Source organism: Ahaetulla prasina, chromosome 4 (genome assembly GCF_028640845.1).
Source record: "Ahaetulla prasina isolate Xishuangbanna chromosome 4, ASM2864084v1, whole genome shotgun sequence".
NCBI lineage: Eukaryota > Metazoa > Chordata > Lepidosauria > Squamata > Colubridae > Ahaetulla > Ahaetulla prasina.
In genome coordinates this window covers 18,071,943-18,097,580 of record NC_080542.1, presented here as the reverse complement: position 1 = coordinate 18,097,580, position 25,638 = coordinate 18,071,943, and the positions used below count along the sequence as shown (strand labels likewise).

General features: G+C 43.4%; 1 protein-coding gene across 7 annotated transcripts; it reads left to right on the top strand.

Annotated features, from left to right (window-relative positions):
• On the top strand, nt 1-25,638 carry LOC131198713 (angiogenin-2-like). 7 transcript variants are annotated; one of them, XM_058183646.1, is made up of 3 exons: nt 12,880-13,055; nt 15,131-15,225; nt 24,911-25,638. In XM_058183646.1, the coding sequence occupies exons 2-3, from the start codon at nt 15,206-15,208 to the stop codon at nt 25,362-25,364; spliced, it is 474 nt and encodes a 157-aa protein (XP_058039629.1). In that variant the 5' UTR covers nt 12,880-13,055; nt 15,131-15,205; the 3' UTR covers nt 25,365-25,638. The 7 variants fall into 7 exon arrangements, with proteins under 7 accessions (XP_058039634.1, XP_058039629.1, XP_058039630.1 ...); XM_058183651.1 differs by lacking the exons at nt 12,880-13,055; nt 15,131-15,225 and adding an exon at nt 1-22; XM_058183647.1 differs by lacking the exon at nt 15,131-15,225 and having other exon boundaries at nt 12,883-13,055.

The window sequence follows — 25,638 nt, the reverse complement described above, 5'->3', positions numbered from 1 at the left end:
ACCTGCAAAGAAGATAAAACAGGTGAGTCCCTTGTGTGGAAACCAACTGTAGGAGCCACAGCACAGGAAATGTGTTTTGATGCCCCTTTTATTCTACAACCTTTTATGCCCTAATCCGAAGGCTAACTCAGAAGTGAAGCTTATTACTGGATGAGATGGTGTGTACATCTCCCCCCCCAAAATGCCCCCCCAAGTCCAATTAGATCTCTTCCACGAAGAGTGTTTTTGCCAGCTCTGAATTGACTGATCCTTCCTTTTTAATCTATACCTAGGATAAAATGTTCTGATCTCATCATACAGTTTGTTCTTTCTGTTCAGGCTTATCAAGGACACTATTTTATAGAGATTTCGTAATCCTTTTTTTTTTCTTCACCAATTTTTTAGAACTGATGTGGCCTACAAATAGTGCCCAACAATTTATTCTCAAGCAATGGATGGAAACCAATCAAGGAGAAAACCAAGTTGCAACTAAGGAGAAAATTCCTGACAGTGAGGACAATTAACCAGTGGAATGCCTTGCCTTCAGAAGTTGCGGGTGCTCCAAAACTGTAGTTTTTAAAGAAGAGATTGGGCGGTCATTTGTTTGGAATGCTATAGGGTCTTCTGCTTGGGCATGGGTTTGGACTAGAAAACCTACAAGGTCCCTTCCAGCTCTGTTATTCTCCATAATTAGCTTAAACCTAAAGAATCAAAGAGAGCAATCACATACCCCCTTTTCTGCTGCATGAAAATGTCCCGCTGTTTGTTCAGGACATGAATGCATAATATGAATCTGGATCAGTGGTGGGTTGCTACCAGTTTTCCCCAGATCAGGTGAATCAATAGCTGCAGCGGCAGGAGGCTTCGCCCACCCACCTGGACACTTCTGCACATGTGCAGAAGCATCGTGCATGAGTATGCGAATGAGCGAGTGCCTATGAGCAAACCAGTAGCGATGGGATTTGCAACCCACTACTGATCTGTGACCTGTTTCCAGCCTTTCCTACCACTAAAAGATAAAAGTAAAAGTTCCCCATGCATATATGTGCTAGTCGTTCCCGACTCTAGGAGGCGGTGCTCATCTCCATTTCAAAGCCGAAGAGCCAGTGCTTTCCGAAGATGTCTCCATAGTCATGTGGCTGGTATGACTAAATGCCGAAGGTGCATGGAATGCTGTTACCTTCCCACCAAAGGTGGTCTCTATTTTTCAACTTGCATTTTTTATGTGCTTTCGAACTGCTAGGTTGGCAGAAGCTGGGACAAGTAATAGGAGCTCACCCTGTTATGCAGCACTAGAGATTCAAACTGCTGAACTGCCAACTTTTCGATTGACAAGCTCAGTGTCTTGGCCACTGAGCCACCATGTCCCCTTCTTTCCTACTACTACTAACCTAACAAAGGCAAGGCAGCCTCCATCTATCTATCCTTGCCCCCTATTGCTTTTACAAGCTGTGTCAATCTGTAAAGAATATTTCCATTTAAAGGCAAGAGCCTTTTTCTTTTTCCATTCAGTCATGACAGTTTCTTGGAGATTCCCTGAAGTTTTCTTGGCAACGTTTTTCAGAAGTAGTTTTCCCATTGCTTCCTTCTTGGAGTGGAAAGAAAATGGCTGACCTAAGGTCACATTGATGCCTAACGCAGGACTAGCACTCCCGGCCTCCTCATTTCTAGCCTGATGTCGTAACGACTACACCAAATGGCTGTCTGGCAAGAGCCTATTCCCGTGATGGCGAACCTATGGCACGCGTGCCAGAGGTGGCACACAGAGCCCTCTTTGTGGGCATGCACGCCGTCGCCAGCTGCTCTTCCAGTGTTCTGTTTCCCTTCCCCCAATACTCCCAGCAAAGAGTCCGTCAGAGGCCTTCCTTTTTTTTTCCCTTTTATTTACATAGATACATGTCCTGGCCACGTCTACCCACGGGCCTGCCAAGTTTCTGGAGATAACGAGGAAATTATAGATAAGGCCAGAATTACTCACGAATATATTCTTCCCTCCATGAATTAGCTCGCGCCAAATTCATTGCTTTGTCCAAGACAAAAAACCAGGAAGTCCCGCCTCCTATTTATAGTCTCTGCAGATGTCACTGCATGACAATTATGACTTGGCTTTGTCCCAACTCTTCCGCTGCTGCGCACGCCGATCAAGCCTTCGTAATCTTGCGTCCCTCCAAAACTGTTCTTGAGGCGTTGCCAAATAAGAAGAAGGCCCGGGAGAATCAGGCCTTGCCGGCCCCTCCCTTTGAGTGGGTGCCAGGGAGGGAGAGGGCTCAAGAGAAGCAGGGCTTGCCAGGTCTTCTCCCTCATTTTCTGAATCATCCGAGTCCAGGAGTCTGGGTCCAGGAACCTGGGTCACAACACTATCCCTCACCGCAGGGCCCTTCCCCCGGGGCTGACGATCGGGATGCGGTCGGGCTGGGTTCTGCTCATGGAAGGCCTGCACCAGGTCAGGGGCATGAACGTCGGAGGCATCTACCCAGGAGAAATCAGTCCCGTATCCCTTCCACGCGATCAAATATTGGAAACGACCCTTTAGCCAGCGAGAGTCTCGTACGCTGTGGACTTCGTATTCCTCCGACCCGTCCTCGGCGACAGTGATGGGTGCTGTTGGGCACGAAGGGGACTCGGTGTGGCCTCAGGAACCAGAAGGGACCGTGAAAACGGGTGGATCCGCATGGATCGTGGCAGGGTCAGTCGGTAGGCTACCGGGTTGATGACTGCCTCGACAGGGAACGGGCCGATGAATCGGTGGTCCAACTTTACCGGCGGTCGGACGGGAGGTGTTTGGTGGAGAGCCACACCGGTCTCCAACTGCCAGCGGGGGCGTTGCCCGTCGGGAGCGGTCAGCGGACCGTTTGTAGTCCTCCTTTGCCCGATTCAGCTGCTGACGTACCAACTGTTGGACCGCATGCAATTCCGTCAGGAAGGTCTGCATTTCGGGAACAGGAGAGTCCGTGGTGCCAGAGGAAGAGCCGCGGATGGTACCCACATTGGCAAAGAACGGGTCATCTGAGTAGAGGTGTGCTGAGAGTTGTTAAAAGCAAACTCCGCCAGAGACAGGTAGTCGGCCCAGTTGTCCTGTTGCTGGTTGATGAAGCAACGGAGATACTGTTCCAGTATACCGATGACCTTCTCTGTACCCCCGTCGGTCTCCGGATGGTGCGATGACGACAGACATACCTGCACCTCCAACGCGCCATCAGGCTCTTCCAGAAGCGGGCTGTGAACTGAACTCCAGCGGTCCGAAACCACCCTGTCCGGTAGACCATGGAGGCGGAAGATGTGCTGCAGAAAGAGACGGGCCGTTTTGCGGCTGTGGGCAGTCCGCGGCATGGGATGAAGTGTGCCATCTTGGTGAGCATGTCCACCACCACCAGCACCGTGGTGAACCCAGAGGACGGCGGCAGGTCTGTCAGGAAATCCATAGAGATCGCCCCCAGGGTCTGTCGGGTGTCGGCAAGGGCTGGAGGAGCCGGGAGGGCCCCGTGGCGGTCTTGGCTTGCCGGCACGGTACGCAGGATGTCACGTAGGCATGTATATCATGCCGCACTGGGCCACCAAAAGGTCCGTGTCACCAGGTGGAGGGTCTTGAAGAACCCAAAATGTCCTGCTGCAGGGTTGTCGTGGCACTGGGTCATGACGAGGGCTCGGAGTGGTCCTGTGGGCACATATAATCGCCCAAACTTGAGTAAGTCCTCCTCCAAGGTCCAAGGAGACGTGGGGCCCACCTCCGCCTCCTTTGCTGCGACCAGGCGTCCTGGCGCTGCGCCTCGCACCTGGGCCCGCAAGTCCACTGGCTCCGTGCTGCGGCCAAGGCTTCTGCCGGCAGCACTGTCCGTGGAGGAAGGGGTCCTTGGCGCAGAGGTACTCTGGCTTGTGGGACAGGGCATCCGCCCTCCGGTTGTGACCGCTGGGAATGTAGGTCACGCGGAAGTTGAACCGGGCAAAAAACAACGACCACCGGATCTGCCGCTGGTTTAACTTCCGAGCTGTGGTGAGGTGCTCGAGATTCCGATGGTCCGCTCGACCTCCACCTGATGTCGGGCCCTCCAGATGGTGTCGCCAAGCCTCGAATGCAGCCTTGATAGCCAGCAACTCTTTTCCCAGATAGTGTAGTTGCGCCGGAAGGGTTGAGTTTCCGGGAGTAGTAAGCGCAGGGAAAAAGTGTGCCACCATTCGTCGGAGCCTGTAGCAGCACCGCTCCCAGAGCCACATTGGACGCGTCCGTTTCCACCACAAAAGGCCGGAGCGGGTCGGGATGCCTCAGGACGGGTTCCGTGACGGAGGCTTTCTTGGGGGCTGTGGATGCTTCTTGCTGGCGGGGCCCCCACCGCAATCCAACCTTCTTCCTGAGGAGCTGGGTAAGTGGAGCTGTCAGTGTGGCGAAGCCCGGGATGAAGGTCCGGTAGTAGTTGGCGAAGCCCAGTAGGCGCTGAACATCCTTCACCCGACGAGGGGCTTCCCAGCTACACAAAGCTTCTACTTTACATGGGTCCATGGCTATGCCCTCGGGCGAGATGATATGCCCGAGGAATTCTATGGAAGTCCGGAAGAAGACGCATTTCTCAGCTTCGCATTGAGTTGTTGCTCCATAGCGTTGCAGAACCAGACTGACGTGTCGAAGGTGGCTTTCCTGGACCGAGTAAATCAGGATGTCGCCGAGGTAGATAACCACGAACCGATCCAACATGTCTCGGAACACGCTGCTCATGAAGTGCTGAAAACGGCGGGAGCATTGGTCAACCCAAATGGCATGACAGTGTATTCGTAGTGTCCGTATCGGTGCGAATGCCGTCTTCCATTCGTCTCCTTCGTATCCGCACCAGGTTGTAGGCCCCGGAGATCGAGCTTGGTGAAGATCGTGGCCTCCCGCAACCTTTCCAGTAGCTCCGGGATGAGCGGCAGGGGTAGCGATTCCGCACCGTAATGGCGTTAGCCGGCGGTAATCACAGCATAGGCGCAAGTCCCTGTCTTCTTCTTCACAAAGAGGACCGGGGCCGAGAGAGGACTTTGAAGGCCGGATGAACCTCGGGCCAGGTTTTTGTCCAGGAAGTCCCTGAGGGCGCCAACTCGGGCTCCGACATGGAATACAGGCGCCCCACAGGCAGTGGTGCGTTGGGCAGAAGGTCCACGGGCAATCGTGGGGCCGATGCGGGTAGTCGGTCCGCCTCCTTCTCGCTGAACACGTCGGCGAAGTCCGTCAGCTCAGGAGGCAAGGTGATGGCAGCGGTGGGGACGTTCTGGCCGGCACAGGTGTGGCGGATGTGATCGACGCACTGCAGACTCGGGAAAGAGATGGCGTTCCGCGACCAGGCCACCTGAGGATCGTGGGTCCGAAGCCAGGCCAACCCAAGGACCAAGGGAAAATGAAGGTCCACCGTGACATAAAACTGGATCGCCTCCTCATGGTCCCCAATAGCCAGGCGCAAAGGCTGGGTGGCGAATTTAATGGGGCCGGACACCAGTTCTCGTCCATCAATTGTCTCTACTTCCACAACGTCCAGTGGGGGCTTAGTACGTGCCCGACCTAGGGTTTCCCCGAGGTCGGGCCTGCTCCGTTTCCCGATTGGTCACGCTGTGATTCGGGGACCGGCGTGCGTGCCCCACTTCGCTTTCTGGGGCAAGAAGCGGCGAAGTGGCCGGGCTCCCCACAGTACAGGCACAATCCCCCTTGGCGCCTCCGGTTCCGCTCCTGGGCTGTTAGGCGAGGTCTGGCCGCTCCCAACTCCATGGGCTCTTCCGCAGCGGTTACAAAACGTGGGGCGACCCTGGGTGCTGGTGGTGCAGGAAGTGGGGTGCAGATGTCGACGGAGGGTCCCGGGGTGCGACGGGACGGTCGCCGTTGCAGACGGGCATCGAGGCGGAGACAAAGGCACCAAGTTGTCGAGGGTCCGCGCGCCCACGCGGGCCAGCTCGTCTTGCAATTCCTCTGAGAGTCCCTCCTGAACGCGCCCACCAGCGCTGCATCATTCCAGTCAGAGTCCTGGCACAAAAGACGAAATTCGGCGATGTACTCCTGCAGGGGGCGTTTCCCTTGACGGAGTTCCTTAAGGCGCCTGGTTGCCGTCAGCATTCGAACGGGGTCCTCATACATGGTGCGTAGGTGCTGCCAAAAACGCTGTTGGTCCGCCAGCAGGGGGCTGTCCTGGAGCAAGAGGGGCGTGGCCCATCGAGCAGCCGAGCCGGAAAGAAGGTTAATCACGAAGGCCACCTTAGCCCGGTTGTCTGGGAAATCCTCTGGCCTCATAGCCATGTAGAGCTGGCACTGTCCCAAGAAGGTCGGGAACATCTCAGGCTGCCCAGAAAACTTATCCGGCACGGTTATCGGGCACTTGCGGCGAGGAGGAGGAGTGGGAGGATGGGGGGGGGCTGCAGGCACATTCCTGGCAGCAAGTTGGCCTGCCAAGTGAGCCACTTGCTGCTGGAGCTGTTGATTAGCTGCTTGTAGCTGCTCTAACTGCTGCTGTACCTGCTGCTGTTCCATCTTTGGTGGAAGATGTTTTAGTCAGGTCTTGGACAAAATGTTCTGTTTCCCTTCCCCCAATACTCCCAGCAAAGAGTCCGTCAGAGGCCTTCCTTTTTTTTTCCCTTTTATTTACATAGATACATGTCCTGGCCACGTCTACCCACGGGCCTGCCAAGTTTCTGGAGATAACGAGGAAATTATAGATAAGGCCAGAATTACTCACGAATATATTCTTCTCTCCATGAATTAGCTCGCGCCAAATTCATTGCTTTGTCCAAGACAAAAAACCAGGAAGTCCCGCCTCCTATTTATAGTCTCTGCAGATGTCACTGCATGACAATTATGACTTGGCTTTGTCCCAACTCTTCCGCTGCTGCGCACGCCGATTAAGCCTTCGTAATCTTGCGTCCCTCCAAAACTGTTCTTGGGGCGTTGCCAAATCAGAAGAAGGCCCGGGAGAATCAGGCCTTGCCGGCCCCTCCCTTTGAGTGGGTGCCAGGGAGGGAGAGGGCTCAAGAGAAGCAGGGCTTGCCAGGTCTTCTCCCTCATTTTCTGAATCATCCGAGTCCAGGAGTCTGGGTCCAGGAACCTGGGTCACAACATCCAGGTTACAGCTAGTCTGGCATGCATGCACGTGATGGAACCTGGAAAAGCAGCTGGCTGCTGCACGCATGTGCACTGGCCTATGCTGTTTTTATTAACCTACAAATATAACATATAATGTAATAACAGAGTTGGAAGGGACCTTGGAGGTCTTCTAGTTCAACCCCCTGCCCAGGCAGGAAACCCTACAGTTCTTCAGACAAATGGGTATCCAACATTTTCTTAAAGATTTCCAGTGTTGGAGCATTCACAATTTCTGGAGGCAAGTTGTTCCACTTATTGATTGTTGTAACTGTCAGGAAATTTCTCCTTAGTTCTAAGTTGCTTCTCTTCTTGATTAGTTTCCACCCATTGCTTCTTGTTCTACCCTCAGATGCTTTGCAGAATAGTTTGACTCCCTCTTCTTTGTGGCAACCCCTGAGATATTAGAACACTGCTATCATGTCTCCCCTAGTCCTTCTTTTCATTGAAATAGGCATACCGAGTTCCTGCAACCATTCTTCATATGTTTTAGTCTCCAGTCCCCTAATCATATTTGTTGCTCACTCTCTGCACTCCATAAAGACTACTATGGGAAGTCCCCCCTCCTTCACTTTTGAATGGAATGTTGGAGGGGGCTGCATTCTTCAAAAGTAATAGATGGAGTTAAAATAGAAAATAATTCTGATTTGGTTTTATTTATTATGGAATCATAGAGTTGGAAATGATCATAGAAATCATCTAGTCCAAGTCCCTTCTCAAGATAGGATCCCGTGTAACAGAATAACAGAGTTGGAAGGGAACTTGGAGATCTTCTCATCCAGGGGTGTCAAACTAGATTTCTTTGTGGACAGGATCAGCATTGTAGCTCTCCTCCATGTGCCAATAGTGGCGGGAGTGGGGAGTGGGCAAGATGGATGCCTCCTACAGCACTTTGCTGGCCGAAAACAGGCCACATGACCCATTTCCAGCCTGTTTTGGGGCTGGTTTGGGGCCATTGAGGCACGGGGGGAATTGCACTTGGCCCATTTTAGCCGCCATAGCACCGCGGGCTAATCCTTTGACATTTCCAGGCCAGCCCCGCAGGCCAGATTTAAGCATCCCTGAATTCAACACCCCTGTTCTAATTCAACCCCCTGTATCTCAAGCTGGGCAACTATGTGATATGTGGAATTCCAACTTGTCTGTGGACATTCTCAATCATCTAGAGGTCAGAGGTCCCCAAACTTTCAGATCTCAGGGACCACTAAATTCATAATTTTAAATCCCATGGACCACTAATATGATCTGCCTAATGACTGGCTGGGTGGGTGTGGCTAGGTGGTCATATGACTGATGGGCGTGGCCAACTCAATGTCACTCACATTGAGGGGCACCTTGCCTGCCTCTACTCGCCCCTCCCCTCCCAGCCCCTCCTCGCCTGCCCGCCCGGGCTCCCTAGGGCCCCAACAGGAAGCAGTTGCTGGAGCTAAGCAGCCACCATGGGAAAGAGTTGGCAAAACAGTTCATATTGGATCTGACTTCAAAGGAGGCTAAGCAGAAGCACCTCACTGAGGACTAGGAGCATAGGCTTTCCAAGCAGAGAAAAGACCTGTGGGAATGCAAAGCCAGGTACCGGCACCTGGAGGATCAGTGGGCTGAGATGGTCAACCAGTTCCAGGCCATGATGCAGTCCCACTGGAACGAGGCCCTCGAGCTCTTTGCCACCAGCGGCACTTCCCTTCAGCCTTTGCCCAAAGCACACATCAGGAGGCTGAAGCAGACCCCGAGTCGGAATTTCTACCCCCCTCCGACCCACACAAAAAGACCCTGAAGGGGGAAATTCTCTGCAGCAACAGAAATGTTCATTGCAAATATCCGGCCCAGGGGCCGTAGTTTGAGGACCCCTGATTTAGTGCAATATAAAAAAAATGCAAATAATTTTTCTGCGGACCACCAAAATTTTCTTGTGGACCACCAGTGGTCTATGGACCACCAGTTGGTGACCACTGGTCTAGGTCATGATTGTCCCAAAAGTGCTTTTTCAAAAGGCAATGGGACTTTCTTGTTTCCCCCCCCCCCCCTCAAAAATATGTATTTTCTCATTGAAGAAGGTTCTTGGAAAGAAAACGAAAAAGGTTCTAACTGACTGGTGGGAAATTGAAGAATTTATATTCCTTGCAGTCATCTGGTTATTAGCATCAATGACCATGTCTCATTGATGTACTAATGACCATTTAATGGAGAAAAAAAATAGATTCTGGATTGGAGAGAGAAAGATAGACTATTCTTCCCCAGGGAGTCTTTTATTTTTTCAATTCGGCATTTCTAGAAAGACTCTACCTAAACAAACATAACTGTTGATCTCTTGGCTTGACTACAATGTTGCGTTTGTTTAAACTTTGAGCCAAATTGGGGAATAATGTTTAGAGCAGGAAAACAAATACAAAAAATAGGACATACAATTTGTTCTTGCAGTTTCCAAAGTTTATCTCTTAGTGACAAGTCTAAACAACTCAATACCAGCTATTGGACATGATTTATTACATGGAAATTAATAATATTTCAGTAAAAATTTCAAAAGCTGCCAGAAGTGATCTATCTGTCTTCCAAAGTTATATATATATATGTATATGTATATGTATATGTATATGTATATGTATATGTATATGTATATGTATATGTATATGTATATGTATATGTATATGTATATGTATATGTATATTGGAGGATTAATGTTGTTTTTTTCAAAGAAGTGGTTCAGATTCAATAAAGTTGTTCAGAGGCATATCTCTGAATATCTTGGAATATCTTCCCCATCACTTCCAACTATCATTTCATGCAGGGCATCTCTCCTTTTTTGTGCTTCAGTTAAAGGTGGTGTCTTTTAGTGGTCTCACAAGAGTGAACACATCAGATGGTGTTCTTGTGGCCAACTAAAAAGTTGGAAAGAAGATAACAGAATAACAGAGTTGGAAGGGTCCTTGGAGGTCTTCTAGTCCAACCCCTGCTGGGACAGAAAATCCTATACCATTTCAGACAAATGGTTATCCAATTTCTTCTTTAAAAGTGTTGGAGCATTTACAACTTCTGGAGGCAAGTTATTCCACTGATTAATTGTTCTGTCAGAAAACGTCTCCTTAGTTCTAGGTTGCTTCTCTCCTTGATTAGTTTCCACCCATTGCTTCTTGTTCTACCCTCAGGTGCTTTGGAGAATAGTTTGACTCTCTCTTCTTTGTGGCTGCCCCTGAGATATTGGAAAACTGCTTCTCATGTCACCCTAGTCCTTCTTTTCATTTTTATCTAGATAGCTGGAGAAATCTCTGAAGGGAATAGAATTGGGGTTTATGTAAAATCAAGCTAAGATGGCACCTACTGACTCTCATTCTCACAGCAAGTTAGTACTATTGACTGTACAGGTAGTTCTTGACTTAAAACAGTTCATTTAGTGATCTTCAAAGTTACAACAGCATTAAAAAAAACTATGACAGTTTTTCACACTTATGACCATTGCAGCATCCGCAGGGTCATGTGATTAAAAATTCAGATGCTTGGGTACTGACTCGCATTTATGACAGTTGCAGTGTCCCGGGGTCATGTGATCACCTTTTGCAACTTTCTGACAAGTAAAGTCAATGGGGAAACCACTTAACAACTGTGTTACTGACTTAACGACTGCAATGATTTACTTAACACATGTGGCAAGAAAGGTCATAAAATGAGGCAAACTCATTTAACAAATGTCTCACTTAGCAACTTTTGGGCTCATTTGTTGTTGTAAGTCAAGCACTACCTGTACTAACTCTTGAGTGGAAGAAGGAAGGACAGTAAAGAGATAGCAGGAAGGAGAAGGAAAAAAAGGAGGAAGAGCAAAGAATGAAACAGTGTTTCTAAAACAAGAATTAAATCCAACTTCTAGATTCTACCATTTTCAGCCATGGCATAATTCTCTTAAGGTCCATAGAACTGATTTTTTACATGAGCAAAAGCAAGTTATCTTATTGAATCTGACTCCATTAGACTTCATTCAGCCAAAAGTTGCTACAGGGGCACAACTGAATCTACTTCTCTTTTTATGGCTGTGCCAACTCAAATATACTTGAATATACAAGGCTGAACATTAAATATTGGATCATTTCTCTAGCATCAATTTAAAAATGTGTTTTTATTTCTCTGCAATAAGCAATGTCCTATTTGAGGATGTGGAAAACGTGGTAGAACTTTGTTTAGTTTGGTGTGTTGGGGAAGACACAATACACCAAACTTTGTTTAGTGAGTCATGGGAAAATCCTTACCTCCTATTGACTCTTTAACAAATTAATCTATTTCTCTGCCAAACGTGTCTTATTTCACAGGATTGTCTTGAAAGGATATGGGAGGGAGGAGAGGAATCTATGATTCATAGCTTGTTTGAAGACAGAAAAGAGGAGGAGAAGGGGGGGTGGGAGGGAGGGAGGAAGGAAGGAAAATAGATTAGGTTAAACAGCAGATAGCAATAGCACTTACACTTACATACTGCCCCAAAGGAAGGGCTAAATATCTTTTAATATTCCATGTTGGCTTCTACATTTCAGATGGTCGGTACTGTTAAAAATATATATTGGAAATATTCACCACCACCTTTACAAATGTGAATTTCCTTAATGAACAGCACCTCCTAGTGGTAATGGCACTCATCTACACCTCTTCTTTATATTTCAAGCGTCTTCATTGCAAAGCTGGTATGGATCCTATCTTCCACACTTGAGCATCTTCTGATCAAATTCCTGGAATATAAAAGCAAGAGAAATGCACTACCGAAAACTTAGCAATATAACAGCATAAGTTAATGGAAAAATAAGGAGCATTAAGAAATACAGCTAATACTCCGCCGCCTTCGACATGACCTGAGTATAACTCATAGAATCATCTATTACAATGTCCTTTCTGTCGAAGACTAATCAGCTTCAGTCACAACAATACACAAGCACACAATAGATTTAAGCTTAATGTTAACCGCTCCAATCTTAATTGCAGAAAATATGACTTCAGTAACAGAGTTGTTAATGCCTGGAATAAACTACCTGACTCTTATGTCTCTTCCCAAAATCCCCAAAGCTTCAACCAAAAACTGTCTACTATTGACCTCACTCCATTCCTAAGAGGTCTGTAAGGGGCGTGCATAAGAGCACAAGAGTGCCTACCATTCCTGTCCTATTGTTTACTTTCATTATATCCAATTAATATAATTATTACATACTCATACTCATATATATGCTTATATATTGTATAGTTATTTCATGCTTATGCTTATATATACTGTTATGACAAAATAAATAAATAGATGATAGATAGATAGATAGATAGATAGATAGATAGATAGATAGATAGATAAATACGTTCAATAGAATTAGCAGGACATCTGCATTGTATAGCACCAAAATGCCTGGAGAAATGAGAAGTCTGTCAGTGGAATAATTTAAAAAATAATTAAGATTTTTTACTCAATATAGGTGCCCAGGATGAATATGAATGCTATGAAGCTGACCTTTATCAAGGGATCCCCTGCTTTGTATGCCTAAATGCTTGGAAATGGTCTACAGCTGAAGATTGTTGCGAACAAGTAAATTGTACAGTAGTCCAGGCCTCAATTTCTTAAGATAATCATTTTACAGATTTAATACCAGTGATTTGAGATGTTCCTAGAAATGGACTGACAGCCAATTCCAGTGGAAAACCACTGAATCAACATTGATTCAGTGGTTAGTTGGCTCTCTGCCTTGTTTTCAGTTCTGCCAATTGAAGTTTCAGGATCATTTTTCAAAGGCAGCTCAACTTGTAAATACAAGGCTATTTTTGCCCATATCATATTACATCCAGCATGCACTGATGAAAGGTTTCTATTTGTGTCATCAGCCACAATTGGCTTTTTTCACACCATGTAAACGGTTGGAGAATGAATTTTATTTTTTTTATTTATTTATTTGTCAAACACAACAGTATATATAAGTATAAGCCATACGAATAACCATACGAATTGGATACAATCAAAGAAAACATTAGAACAGGAACGGTAGGTACGCTGGTGCTCTTATGCACACCCCTTACAGATCTCTTAGGAATGGGGTGAGGTCAATAGTAGATAATCTTTGGTTAAAGCTTTGGGGATTTTGGGAAGAGACCACAGAGACAGGTAGTGCATTCCAGGCATTAACAATCTGTTACTGAAGTCATATTTTCTACAATCAAGATTGGAGCGGTTCACATTAAGCTTAAATCTATTGTGTGCTTGTGTATTGTTGTGACTGAAGATGAAGTAGGAAGGAACAGGAAGGACATTGTAGCAGATGATTTTATGAGTTATACTCAGGTCATGCCAAAGCCGGTGGAGTTTTAAATTTTCTAAACCCAGGATTTCAAGTCTGGTGGCATAAGGTATTTTGTTGTGATCAGAGGAGTGGAGAACTCTTCTTGTAAAATATTTCTGAACACGTTCAATTGTATAAATGTCCGAAATGAAGTGTGGGTTCCAGACAGGCGAGCTGTATTCGAGAATTAGTCTAGCAAATGTTTTGTATCCTCTGGTTAGTAGTGTAATCTTTCTGGAGAAGAAGGTACGCAAGATTAGGTTTACAACTCTTAAAGCCTTTTTTGCGATGTAGTTGCAGTGGGCTTTGGCACTTAGATCGTTTGATATGAAAACTCCAAGATCTTTGACGGGGTGGGGGTCATCTACAAGGTAATGTCCTTCAAACTTGTATTTAGTGTTCTGATTCTTTTTTCCAATGTGTAAGACAGAGCATTTGCTGGTTGAGATTTGGAGTTGCCAAATTTTTGACCATTGTGACACAAAGTCAAGGTCTTTTTAAAGGGTCTCCAATTCACTACCAGTTTTATACAACTGGTAGTAAAACCGGTGGGAGGCTCCGGCCACTGACCCAAATGTCATCAAAATCTTCTGTGGATGCACAGAAGAGCGCGCGGGCATGATGCATACTTTACATAAAGGTAAGTAGAACCCACCCCTGTTACAAATGCTTTGTACATTTCATTCCTAAGCCTCATCTTTCCAACTTCAAATTTGGAATAATAATACTAATTTATTTTATAGGTTTGTGGTAAAAAATTCCTAATGTTTTGGCCATGAATCAGCTTTAACCTGCCTGATATATTTTTTCCTATTTAAACAAGATGCAAAAAAAGGATTTTTGTAAACTTTCTGTCCTTCCTTCCTTCCTTCCTCAGAACAATTAATCAGTGGAATAACCTACCTCCAGAATTTGTGGGTTCTTGATCACTGGAGATTTTTAAGAGTTTGGACAACAATTTGTCTGAAATAATATAGCAGGGGATTGGACAGAAGACCTACAAGGTCCCTTCCAACGTTGTTATTCTGTTATTCTGTCTCTCCCCCCTTCCCAAATTCTAAAGTGCATGATGAGAAGGCTAGGAAGAAAGGTCTAGATACCTCATTAGATCTTACACAAGAACAAATAGAGAACCATTTCTTTCAAGCTTTTTGGCAGTTTAACTAAAGGTTAACTTCATGAAAAGGTACTTCTCTAAAGATAGGGGAACCTGGTGTCTGTCAAGCTGCGGAGAAGAAGGAAGTGGTCATAGAGAAATTGAATATAAGCATATAAAATGGCAAGGACAAGGAAACAGGAGAAGTTGCTGAGTTACAAATCCCATCGCTACTGGTTCACTTGTGTGTGTGTGCTCACGCTTGCATACAGAAGTATCCAGGTGGGTGGGCACAGCCTCCCGCCACCGCCGCTACTGGTTCGCCTGATGCGGTGCGAACCAGTAGCAACCCACCACTGTTGCTGACTTTCTGTATTAAAGAAACAACTGATCCTTGATATTGTTAGATTTTATCCTGGTTTTATTCATATGAGTCTTTATTTGTTTGCTTATTGACTGTACATTTATACTGTCCCTAAACAAAGTCCTGTATACAACCAATTACAATATATTATAAAAAATATAATGTTAAAAATAAGTCTACAAGGAGTGGAAAAATAGGATAAATTATTCTTGGAAGTCTACATAGGAAGCAGTATAACATATAATAAATTAAACAAACAAACAAACAGAAATGACATAGGAATGACAATAAATCACAATAACACAAACAAATCCTTCAAGGTGCAGACTCCAGAGCCTCCAGAGACTGACAGTAGTGTGGCAGAGGAACAGGAGGAGCCTGTTCCTAAAGTACATATGAGAAGAGCTGCCAGAAGGCAAGAGCAGCTCAAGCAAAGAGGACAACTCAGCAGTAGGGCCAAGAGATGATTGGCCCCCTCCCATAAGGTTTAAAAGACCAGCAACTGTCTTTGGGTTTTGCCAGAAAACAACATTGATAGCTTCGTCTTCTTGCATTTATTTTGTATCGGTGTCTTCTGAACTTTTGCCAAGAAAGGACTTCGGCAGTTTGCCTAATTGGATCAAGGTTGGTGATAAATTGGACTGAGAAAATTGTGTTGGGAGAAATTTGTTTTAATTTAGTTGAAATACGCTGAGAATGAAGTAATTCTCAGCTGTTCGAATAAAGTTTGTTTGTTTTGACATTGAGTTTCCTACTACCTACTGGGGCCTGGGTCACAATAATGTCATTGCCCAGAGGATCATTGATTGCTGTCTCCCCTCTTTGGAAGAGCTTTATAGCTCCTGCTGCCTTAAGAAAATTCAAAACATTCTTAAAGATTCATCTCATCCTGGGCACCCTTTTTTTGAACTATTACCATCTGGCTAATAAAAACAAGGATAAATAGGCTGAAAAACAGCTTCCATCCCAGAATAGTATATTGAATTCTATTGTATAGAATGTGAAGGATGTGTGTTCCTGTTTTATTTTTTTATATTTAAAATGTGCACTGAAGAGGGCATTTAATTTTGTGCAATGGCAATAAAGTAAAGGAGGATGATTAAATTCCTCATTCAAAAAAAAAAAAGGCACCAGCTCTCCTAGTGTAATTTTCCACACACTTTTATGACATTTTGTAACATAATTCTTTCCCTCTTTGTTTCAAGCTGCTTCTTTCCTCATATTCCCTTTCTATTCATTCTAGCTTCTGATATGTTTCATACAGCATTCCTTCTTTCCATTCCTGCTGTCAGTCATTCAGTGGGAAACAAAGGTAAAATGTAGTCATTCCATGGCAACCATGGAAGTGATATCAATATAATATCTGCCTCAATTAGTGGTATTTAGGATTGGCCTTGCAAGGCTGGGCAACCAGAGAAAGCCAAAGGAACAGTCAGATAAGTGTCAAGAATAGCCCACAGTAGGAATGTGGGTCAGGCAAAAGGCTCAGAAGAAAACCTCCCTAGTTTCTTGGACTGTAAAAGGGATGAGAAGAAAAAAGTATTTTCAGACTGCAAGATTCTGTTAATGTAGCTTTACAATAAAGTAGAATTAGATTATCTGGTAATGTTTCCTTCCAGGTCTATCTATTCAGGGTGATACTCAAGCTTCTAGACTATCATGCTTCAACCTTTTTCAGATGGCAGTAACACTTGGCCACAACTGCTCTAAACCTCTGGAACTGAAATCAATCACTGTATCAGTGTCACTCTATCTATCTATCTATCTATCTATCTATCTATCTATCTATCTATCTATCTATCTATCTATCTATCTATCTATCTATCTATCTACTTATCATTTATCTAACTATCTATCCAGTAGTGGGTTTCAATTTCGTTCACTACCGGTTCACTCATGGACACGCGCACCGCTTCTGCACATGCGTAGAAGCTTATGCACATGTGAAGAGATGTCAGGACCGGTGGGTGGAACCTCCTGATTTGCCCAATCCATGGTGAACCAGTAGCAACCTACCACTGTATCTCCCTCCCTCCCTTCCTCCCTCCCTCTCTATTTCTAGCTAACTAATTATCAATTAAGGTTCGCCTGGTTCGGCAGTTGCGCCCTTTCCTTGATCGGGATGCCTTGTGCACAGTCACTCATGCGCTCGTTACCTCTCGCTTGGATTATTGTAATGCTCTCTACATGGGGCTTCCTTGAGGTGCACTCGGAGGCTTCAGTTAGTCCAGAATGCAGCTGCGTGGGTGATAGAGGGAGCTACGCGTAGCTCCCATATAACACCGCTCCTGCGCAGACTGCACTGGCTACCTGTGGCCTTTCGAATGCACTTTAAGGTTTTGGTCACTACCTTTAAAGCGCTCCATGGCTTAGGGCCTGGGTACTTACGGGACCGCCTGCTGTTACCGCATGCCTCCCACCGACCCGCACGCTCTCACAGAGAGGACTTCTCAGGTACCGTCCGCCAAGCAATGTCGGTTGGCAGCCCCAGGGAAGGTCCTTCTCTGTGGGGGCTCCCACACTCTGGAACGAGCTTCCCCCGGGTTTACGCCAAATACCTGACCTTCAGACCTTCCACCGCGAACTGAAGACACATCTTTTCATTCGCGCGGGGCTGGCTTAAATTTTATTGATTTTAAATTATCTATTATTAATTTTAATGGGGTTTTAGTTTTATATTTTAAAGTTTTTTAGGCCAATTATAAAATAAGTTTTTTAATTTGTATTTTAAATTGTATATTGCATTGTTTGTTTTTAATTTTGGCTGTACACCGCCCTGAGTCCTTCGGGAGAAGGGTGGTATAAAAATCGAATAAATAAATAAATAAAATAAAAAATAAAAATTATTCTCTATTAGCTAGCTAGCTAACGATCATTTATTTAACTATTATCACCTATCTCTGTCTATTTTATCAGCCAGCCAGACGGCTAGCCAGCCAGCTGGCCGGCTATCCATCCAGCTAGCTATCTAACTGTCTAGCTGTCTAGCTAACTATCTAGTTATCCAGATATTAATCTGTCCCTTCCTCTCTCCCTCCTTCCATCCAGCTCTCCCTCCACCCCTCCACTCACCCACCCACCCACCCATCTATCTATCTATGTATCTATCTATCTCTATCTGGCTAGTTAGTTGGCTAGCTAGCTAGATATAATTTATTTATCATCCATCTGTCACTTATCTCTGTTTTATGATCCATCCATCCATCCTCTATCTATTTTTTTGTCGGTCTGTCGGTCTGTCTATATCTATCTATCTATCTATCTATCTATCTATCTATCTATCTATCTATCTATCTATCATCTATCTATCTATCTATCTACTTATCATTTATCTAACTATCTATCCAGTAGTGGGTTTCAATTTCGTTCACTACCGGTTCACTCATGGACACGCACCGCTTCTGCACATGCGTAGAAGCTTATGCACATGTGAAGAGATGTCAGGACCGGTGGGTGGAACCTCCTGATTTGCCCAATCCATGGTGAACCAGTAGCAACCTACCACTGTATCTCCCTCCCTCCCTTCCTCCCTCCCTCTCTATTTCTAGCTAACTAATTATCAATTAAGGTTCGCCTGGTTCGGCAGTTGCGCCCTTTCCTTGATCGGGATGCCTTGTGCACAGTCACTCATGCGCTCGTTACCTCTCGCTTGGATTATTGTAATGCTCTCTACATGGGGCTTCCTTGAGGTGCACTCGGAGGCTTCAGTTAGTCCAGAATGCAGCTGCGTGGGTGATAGAGGGAGCTACGCGTAGCTCCCATATAACACCGCTCCTGCGCAGACTGCACTGGCTACCTGTGGCCTTTCGAATGCACTTTAAGGTTTTGGTCACTACCTTTAAAGCGCTCCATGGCTTAGGGCCTGGGTACTTACGGGACCGCCTGCTGTTACCGCATGCCTCCCACCGACCCGTACGCTCTCACAGAGAGGGACTTCTCAGGGTACCGTCCGCCAAGCAATGTCGGCTGGCAGCCCCCAGGGGAAGGTCCTTCTCTGTGGGGGCTCCCACACTCTGGAACGAGCTTCCCCCGGGTTTACGCCAAATACCTGACCTTCAGACCTTCCACCGCGAACTGAAGACACATCTTTTCATTCGCGCGGGGCTGGCTTAAATTTTATTGATTTTAAATTATCTATTATTAATTTTAATGGGGTTTTAGTTTTATATTTTAAAGTTTTTTAGGCCAATTATAAAATAAGTTTTTTAATTTGTATTTTAAATTGTATATTGCATTGTTTGTTTTTAATTTTGGCTGTACACCGCCCTGAGTCCTTCGGGAGAAGGGTGGTATAAAAATCGAATAAATAAATAAATAAAATAAAAAATAAAAATTATTCTCTATTAGCTAGCTAGCTAACGATCATTTATTTAACTATTATCACCTATCTCTGTCTATTTTATCAGCCAGCCAGACGGCTAGCCAGCCAGCTGGCCGGCTATCCATCCAGCTAGCTATCTAACTGTCTAGCTGTCTAGCTAACTATCTAGTTATCCAGATATTAATCTGTCCCTTCCTCTCTCCCTCCTTCCATCCAGCTCTCCCTCCACCCCTCCACTCACCCACCCACCCACCCATCTATCTATCTATGTATCTATCTATCTCTATCTGGCTAGTTAGTTGGCTAGCTAGCTAGATATAATTTATTTATCATCCATCTGTCACTTATCTCTGTTTTATGATCCATCCATCCATCCTCTATCTATTTTTTTGTCGGTCTGTCGGTCTGTCTATATCTATCTATCTATCTATCTATCTATCTATCTATCTATCTATCTATCTATCTATCTATCTATCTATCTTCTATCTTCTATTATCTTTGTCTAATCTCTCTCTTTCTCTCTCATCTGTCTATCTATCTATCTATCTATCTATCTATCTATCTATCTATCTATCTATCTATCTATCTATCTATCTATCTTCCAACCATTTTGTAACAAACAATGGTGCCTTCCAGCATTCAAATTGTAAACTTTGTTAAGCAATAAGCTATGTTCAAATACAGCCATGATGCAATAGATGCAGGGACTTAATTTACCCTTGAACATTTTTCATGATTCATAATTGAATCATGATTGATATTTTCCCTACCTGCATTCTATTTTCAGTCATTTTTTTCATTTGTTTCCTTTTCTCTCATGTCTCCCCCATGCCTCTCTTTCCCCCAAATCCCTATTTAATTTTTTTTTATTTGCATTTATATCCTGCCCTTCTCCGAAAACTCAGGGTGGCTTACACTATGTTAAGCAATAGTATTCATCCGTTTGTATATTATATACAAAGTCAACTTATTGCCCCCAACAATCTGGGTCCTCATTTTATCTACCTTATAAAGGATGGAAGGCTGAGTCAACCTTGGGCCTGGTGGGACTTGAACTTGCAATAATTGCAAGCAGCTGTGTTAATAACAGACTGTCTTAGCAGTCTGAGCCACCAGAGGCCCTTAATGAAACAACAACAAAAATTCAGACACACATTGAGACATTCTCAACACCTGTGTGATGCTTTTGTAGCCCCCACTCCCAGATCTTTCTTCATATTAAGTCTGCCTATTTCCGCCCACCGCATAATTTCTTCACTGTGGCATTGGAACTACAGAGCTCTTAGGAAATTTGCCGTTGAAACCTAACCACACCAATTTCACCAGATATATGAATCTCATATTTGGTAGATGGTTATACCTACTTCCTCTTTAATCCTACCTGCACCCCATTGGGGCTTTATATATGAAGGCACCTTGAAGGACAAATAGTATTTCTGGAATAGAATAGGAAGTCCTTACTCCTCAAGACTAGACTAAGATTGAGTAAATTGGAGGTGTCTTTATCTTTGAAATGCTCCCCTGGAATTGTTTGTTTATTGTTTAAGGAAACTGTAATTAAATTAACAAAAATGTAAATGAAGCTTTTACAAAAGTTGGTCCTTGTTTCTTAGTTTCATGAAGCCATGTGGTGCGGTAGCAAGGATGTTGGGTAAACCATCTTTAGCCACTGAAGTTCATTCAGCTAATTTGGGCCACTCATTCTCTCTTGTTCCAAATAACCCACATAGACATTGTTGAGAAAAGATATAGGAGGAGGAAGTGATAGACAGACCATCTTGGCACCAGAACAACAGATGAGATGTAAGTCTAATAAATGAATAAAAAGAATTAGGGCACAGCTAGAGAAAAACAATATATATCATTTATATCTACACCATCTATATCTATACCATCCCTCCCTCTCTCCCTCCCTCTCTCTCTCCCTCCCTCACTCCCTCTCCCTCTCCTCTCTCCTTCCTATCTTTTTCTATTACTTCTCTCTTTGTCTATATCTATATTTAGCTATCTATATCATGCATATTATAATTATATATCTATATCTACAACCATTATGTTCTGTATCTGTATCTAGATCTCTCTCTCCCTCTATGTGTTTGTGTCTGTCTGTCTGTCTGTCTGTCTGTCTATCTATCTATCTATCTATCTATCTATCTATCTATCTATCTATCTATCTATCTATCTATTTATCATCTATCTATCTATCTCTACATCAAATCTATATCTATATTTTTATATATAAAAAGGAATCATGGTATCAGCACCAAGAAAGGTAACAGAAGGAAAGCAAATGTTCTGAGAAGGGATAAAAAAAAATAGTGATTTCCAGTAGGAAGTACCGAAATGATATTTATGACACTGAGCACAGAAACAAAGAGTAAGTATGTAAGTAAGTAAATAAGAAATCAAAATTAAAGTGTTCTCTGAATGGATAGAGATTGGAGAAATTGGATATCTGAGCAATAGTTTTGGTTCATGACATCTTATTTATATAATTCTGACTCATTCTGTCTAAAAATAAGATCATCTAAGCCAATAATATTATATAATATTCCAATTGCCTATTGTCAATAGAGTTTTGTATGCATGCACAATTTGCCTATTATACATTTATTTGCCATGAATCTTCTGTATTGTCATTGTTGGCTGCCATATGGCTATGTCGAGTGGATAGTCTAGAAATTGTGCTCCTCCTTCAGTCAAACTGCTGCTGAGTGTTGTTAAAGTGGCATCCATTGTTGTCATTATATAACAATCAGATGTATTGCCAGCGTCACTGCTTGGAGTCTTTATTCAACCTTATCAAGTACATATTTTCCTTGTCATGTTTTATCTGTAATACTTCCATTCATTGTCTTCTAATTTGAACTTCTAAGAAAATCTTTTATTCATTACTGGATATTGATCTAAGCAAATTGTTTCAGTACTTTGACTTGAGGTTGGGAATTTCTCTTTAATTTGTTGTTCTGAACAACTGAAGGTGTTCTTCCTTTAGGGAAGTGATAGCAGCGTTATCTTGTCTTATAGCAGGTTGGAAATTTCATTTCTGTTCTATATCACCTTTAGGAAGTAATAAATATAGGTAAAAATATAAGTCCCTCTGTCTGTACATACACATAGATGTATTATATGTCCATGTCTGGCTATATGGAAACATCCACACCTACAAATGCCCACACAAACACAGAAAATCCCAACCATAGTCATTCAACTAAGCCAATTTAGTCTGTTTAATACTTGGAAAGGAAACCACCAGGATATGAATTGCCTGTTGACTCAACAGGAAAGTTGAAAAAATGTGATAAAGGCAATGACAAACTGTTTTTCAATAACTTGCCAAGCATTGCATAATTGTGTCTGAGACAGTTAATTTATGCTTACTTTGATTCTTAGCTAAAAAGCTTCAACGTTTTTAGACTTTCCTCATAGGAAAACTGTTCTAATCCTTTAATTATTTTTAATTTGCATTCTCCACCTTTATCATTCAATTGTACTAACAAAGTAAAATTTATGTTTGTAGTTTCCATGTCTCATTTTAGGGGTAAAAGTAAATTTTCCTCCAACATGAGCCTGAATTTAATTAATTACACAGACATAGTCACATGGGAACCAATGGAGAATTGGTTTGCAATTGCTTTCTTCCAGGGCATATCTAGATAGATGACAGACAGATGATAGACAGAAAGATATTCTCAGCACATTAACTCTCAGAGGTAGGTTGGGCTATGAAAACCTGAACTTCAGTACCTCTAATCCTACTCTACCATGTTATCTCTATGCCACATTGGCTTAAGTGGTTGTGAACCATGCACAGTAAACATAGCTTTATGTTTAATATATGAATTATATGAATTAATTAATTAATATTAAGCTTAATAGTAAAAACCTCTGGATATTTCAGTCAAAGATAATATTTATACTTCAGGGTTGTACTGTAAGACTTGATGGTTTTTGAACTTGGTTGTTTGCTAGCCAATCTTCCATGACCCAATTACGTTATCCTGTTGAGTAACGAAATGTCAGCTAGCAAGTAATCAAACTCAAAAAAACAAGAAGAACTTCCCATTCTGTAAATTATCAGTGATGAGAAGCTTCAAAAGAGTGACCAGATATTATTAAATATTGACAGCTGCTTATAATTTAGAAATCATTTTTAGAGTGAGAAATCATGAAGTTGACTCCTAAAATATTTGAACAAAAGATACCAACAAGAATAACTTCATTTTACTTTCCATCTCTTCCAAATACAATAGAAGTAGTCTTTGACTTACAACCCAAATTGAGCCCAAAATTTCTGTTGTTAAGCGAGACATTTGTTAATAGAATTCTTTATTGGCCAGGTGTGATTAGACACACAAGGAATTTGTCTCTGGTGCATAAGCTCTCAGTGTACGTACAACAATAGTGATAGAACATTATCAAAGTCATTGTAAAAATACATTCATCATAAAACATTAGATACAAGACTTTGTGATAATCATAGGATCCTAAGTAAGCAATCAACATAAATCATACTAAGATACTAAGTACACAATATAAATCATAAGATACAAGCAATGAATTTATAATCATAAGAAAATAAAGTGATAGGGAATAGGGAAGATGAAAGTAATGATGGTATTACTGCCTTTCTAGATAGTTTAACAGTTTGTGGGAATTAGTTGTTTAGCAGAGTGATGGCATGGGGGGAAAAACTGCCCTTAAGTCTAGTTTTGTCCCATTTTACGACATTTCATAAAAGTCAATCACTACATTTGTTAAGTTAGTAACCAGGTTGTTAAGTGAATCTGGCTTTCCCATTGATTTTGTTTGCCAGAAGATTACAAAACATGACCCCAGGTCATAGAAACCATAATAAATATGAACCAGTTGCCAAGCATCTGAATTTTGATCGCATGACCATGGGGATTCTGCAAAGGTTTTAACTGTGGAAAATGATCATAAATCACTTATGATAAATCAGGCTTAATAGCAGTGACTGTGAGAGGGATCTTGGAGTCTTAGTGAGAACCAGCTAAATATAAGCCATCAGTGCACAGTGGCAGCCAAAAAAGCCAATGCAATTCTAAATTGCATTAAAAGATGGATACAATCAAGATCAAGTGAGGTACTAATACCACTCTATAAAGTCCTAGTAAGATCACACCTAGAGTACCGCAGTTTTGGTCACCACATTATAAAAAAAGAGGTTTAGACTCTAGAAAAACTGTAAAGAAGAGCAACCAGGATGATTAAGGGACTGGAGACTAAAACATACAATGAACGGTTGCAGGAACTGCACATGGCTAGTCTAGTGAAAAGAAGGACCAGGACTGACATGATAGCAGTGTCCCAATATTTGAGGGGCTGCCACAGAGAGGAAGGGGTCAAGTTATTCTTCAAAGCACCTGAAGGCCAGACAAAGAATAATGGATGGAAACTGACCAAGGAGAGATTCAACCTAGAAACGAGGGGGAACTTTCTGACAGTGAGAACAATCAACCAATGGAACAGCTTGCCTTCGGAAGTTGTGGGAGTTTCATCACTGGAGACTTTCAAGAAAAGATTGGATTGCCATTTCTCAGAAATGGTATAGGGTCTCCTGCTTGAGTGTGTGTGGGGGTTGGACTAGATGACCTATAAGGTCCCTTCCAACTTTGTTAGTTAATCTGTTAAACTTTTTGCAGTGCCACTGTAACTTTGAATGGTCACTAAATGAACTGTTATAAGTCAAGGGCTACTTGTAGTGCCTTTAATAGTCCACCAAAACATTGATCTCTTTTCTCTCCTTTTTTTTCAGGTGTCTCTTTCGAACTGTCAACATGAGAATGACCTTCAAAGGATATGAATTGGTCCTCTTCTTTGTTCTGGCTGTGGTGCTGTTACCAGGTGTCTATGCTCCTGATTATCAGACCTTCCTGAAGCAGCATTACAATAATCCAAAGAGCAACGTTGGAAACTGCTACTGTGACACCATGATGGAAAGACGGAAGATGACCAGGCCAATCTACAAAGACAAAAATTCCATCATTCATGACAACAAGAAAAGCATCATTAATGTGTGTGGTTCTGGAGGTCAACCTTATGGTAATGGGCTTCGGCGTAGCCGTAACCGATTTTCGGTCACCACCTGCAAGCACAGAGGGGGCTCCAACTATCCACCTTGTAGTTACAGTGAAACCACTTCATCAAGATTGATTGTTGTGCGTTGTGCAGGTCGAAGACCTGTCTACTTTGATGAGAGCCAGATCTAAGCTGAGATTTGAAGCAGCTCACTCAAAGGCTCAGCTTTTTAGGACAGCCCTTACTTTCCCACTGAATATGGAAGCCCCTAGTCCTTATGGGTTTGTGCAGATTTGCAGCTATTGTTTTCTTCTTCTGCATTTGTTGAATAGTCTTGCAATTTTCTTAGACTAAAAGAAAATAAAAAAGCAAGCATCACCAAATGCACCATTTAAGCTTGCATTGTATACCCTACCAAATGCTGTGTAATTTGAATACAATCAAAGAAATAAATGTTGCATAAGA

Excerpts from the sequence above, each read along its gene's own strand:
- LOC131198713 (XM_058183645.1), top strand. The coding sequence starts at position 13,678 with ATGAAAACTCCAAGATCTTTGACGGGGTGGGGGTCATCTACAAG. Across the intron at positions 13,722-24,910 it reads GGGTGGGGGTCATCTACAAG|GTGTCTCTTTCGAACTGTCA; the intron begins GTAATGTCCTTC and ends CTTTTTTTTCAG.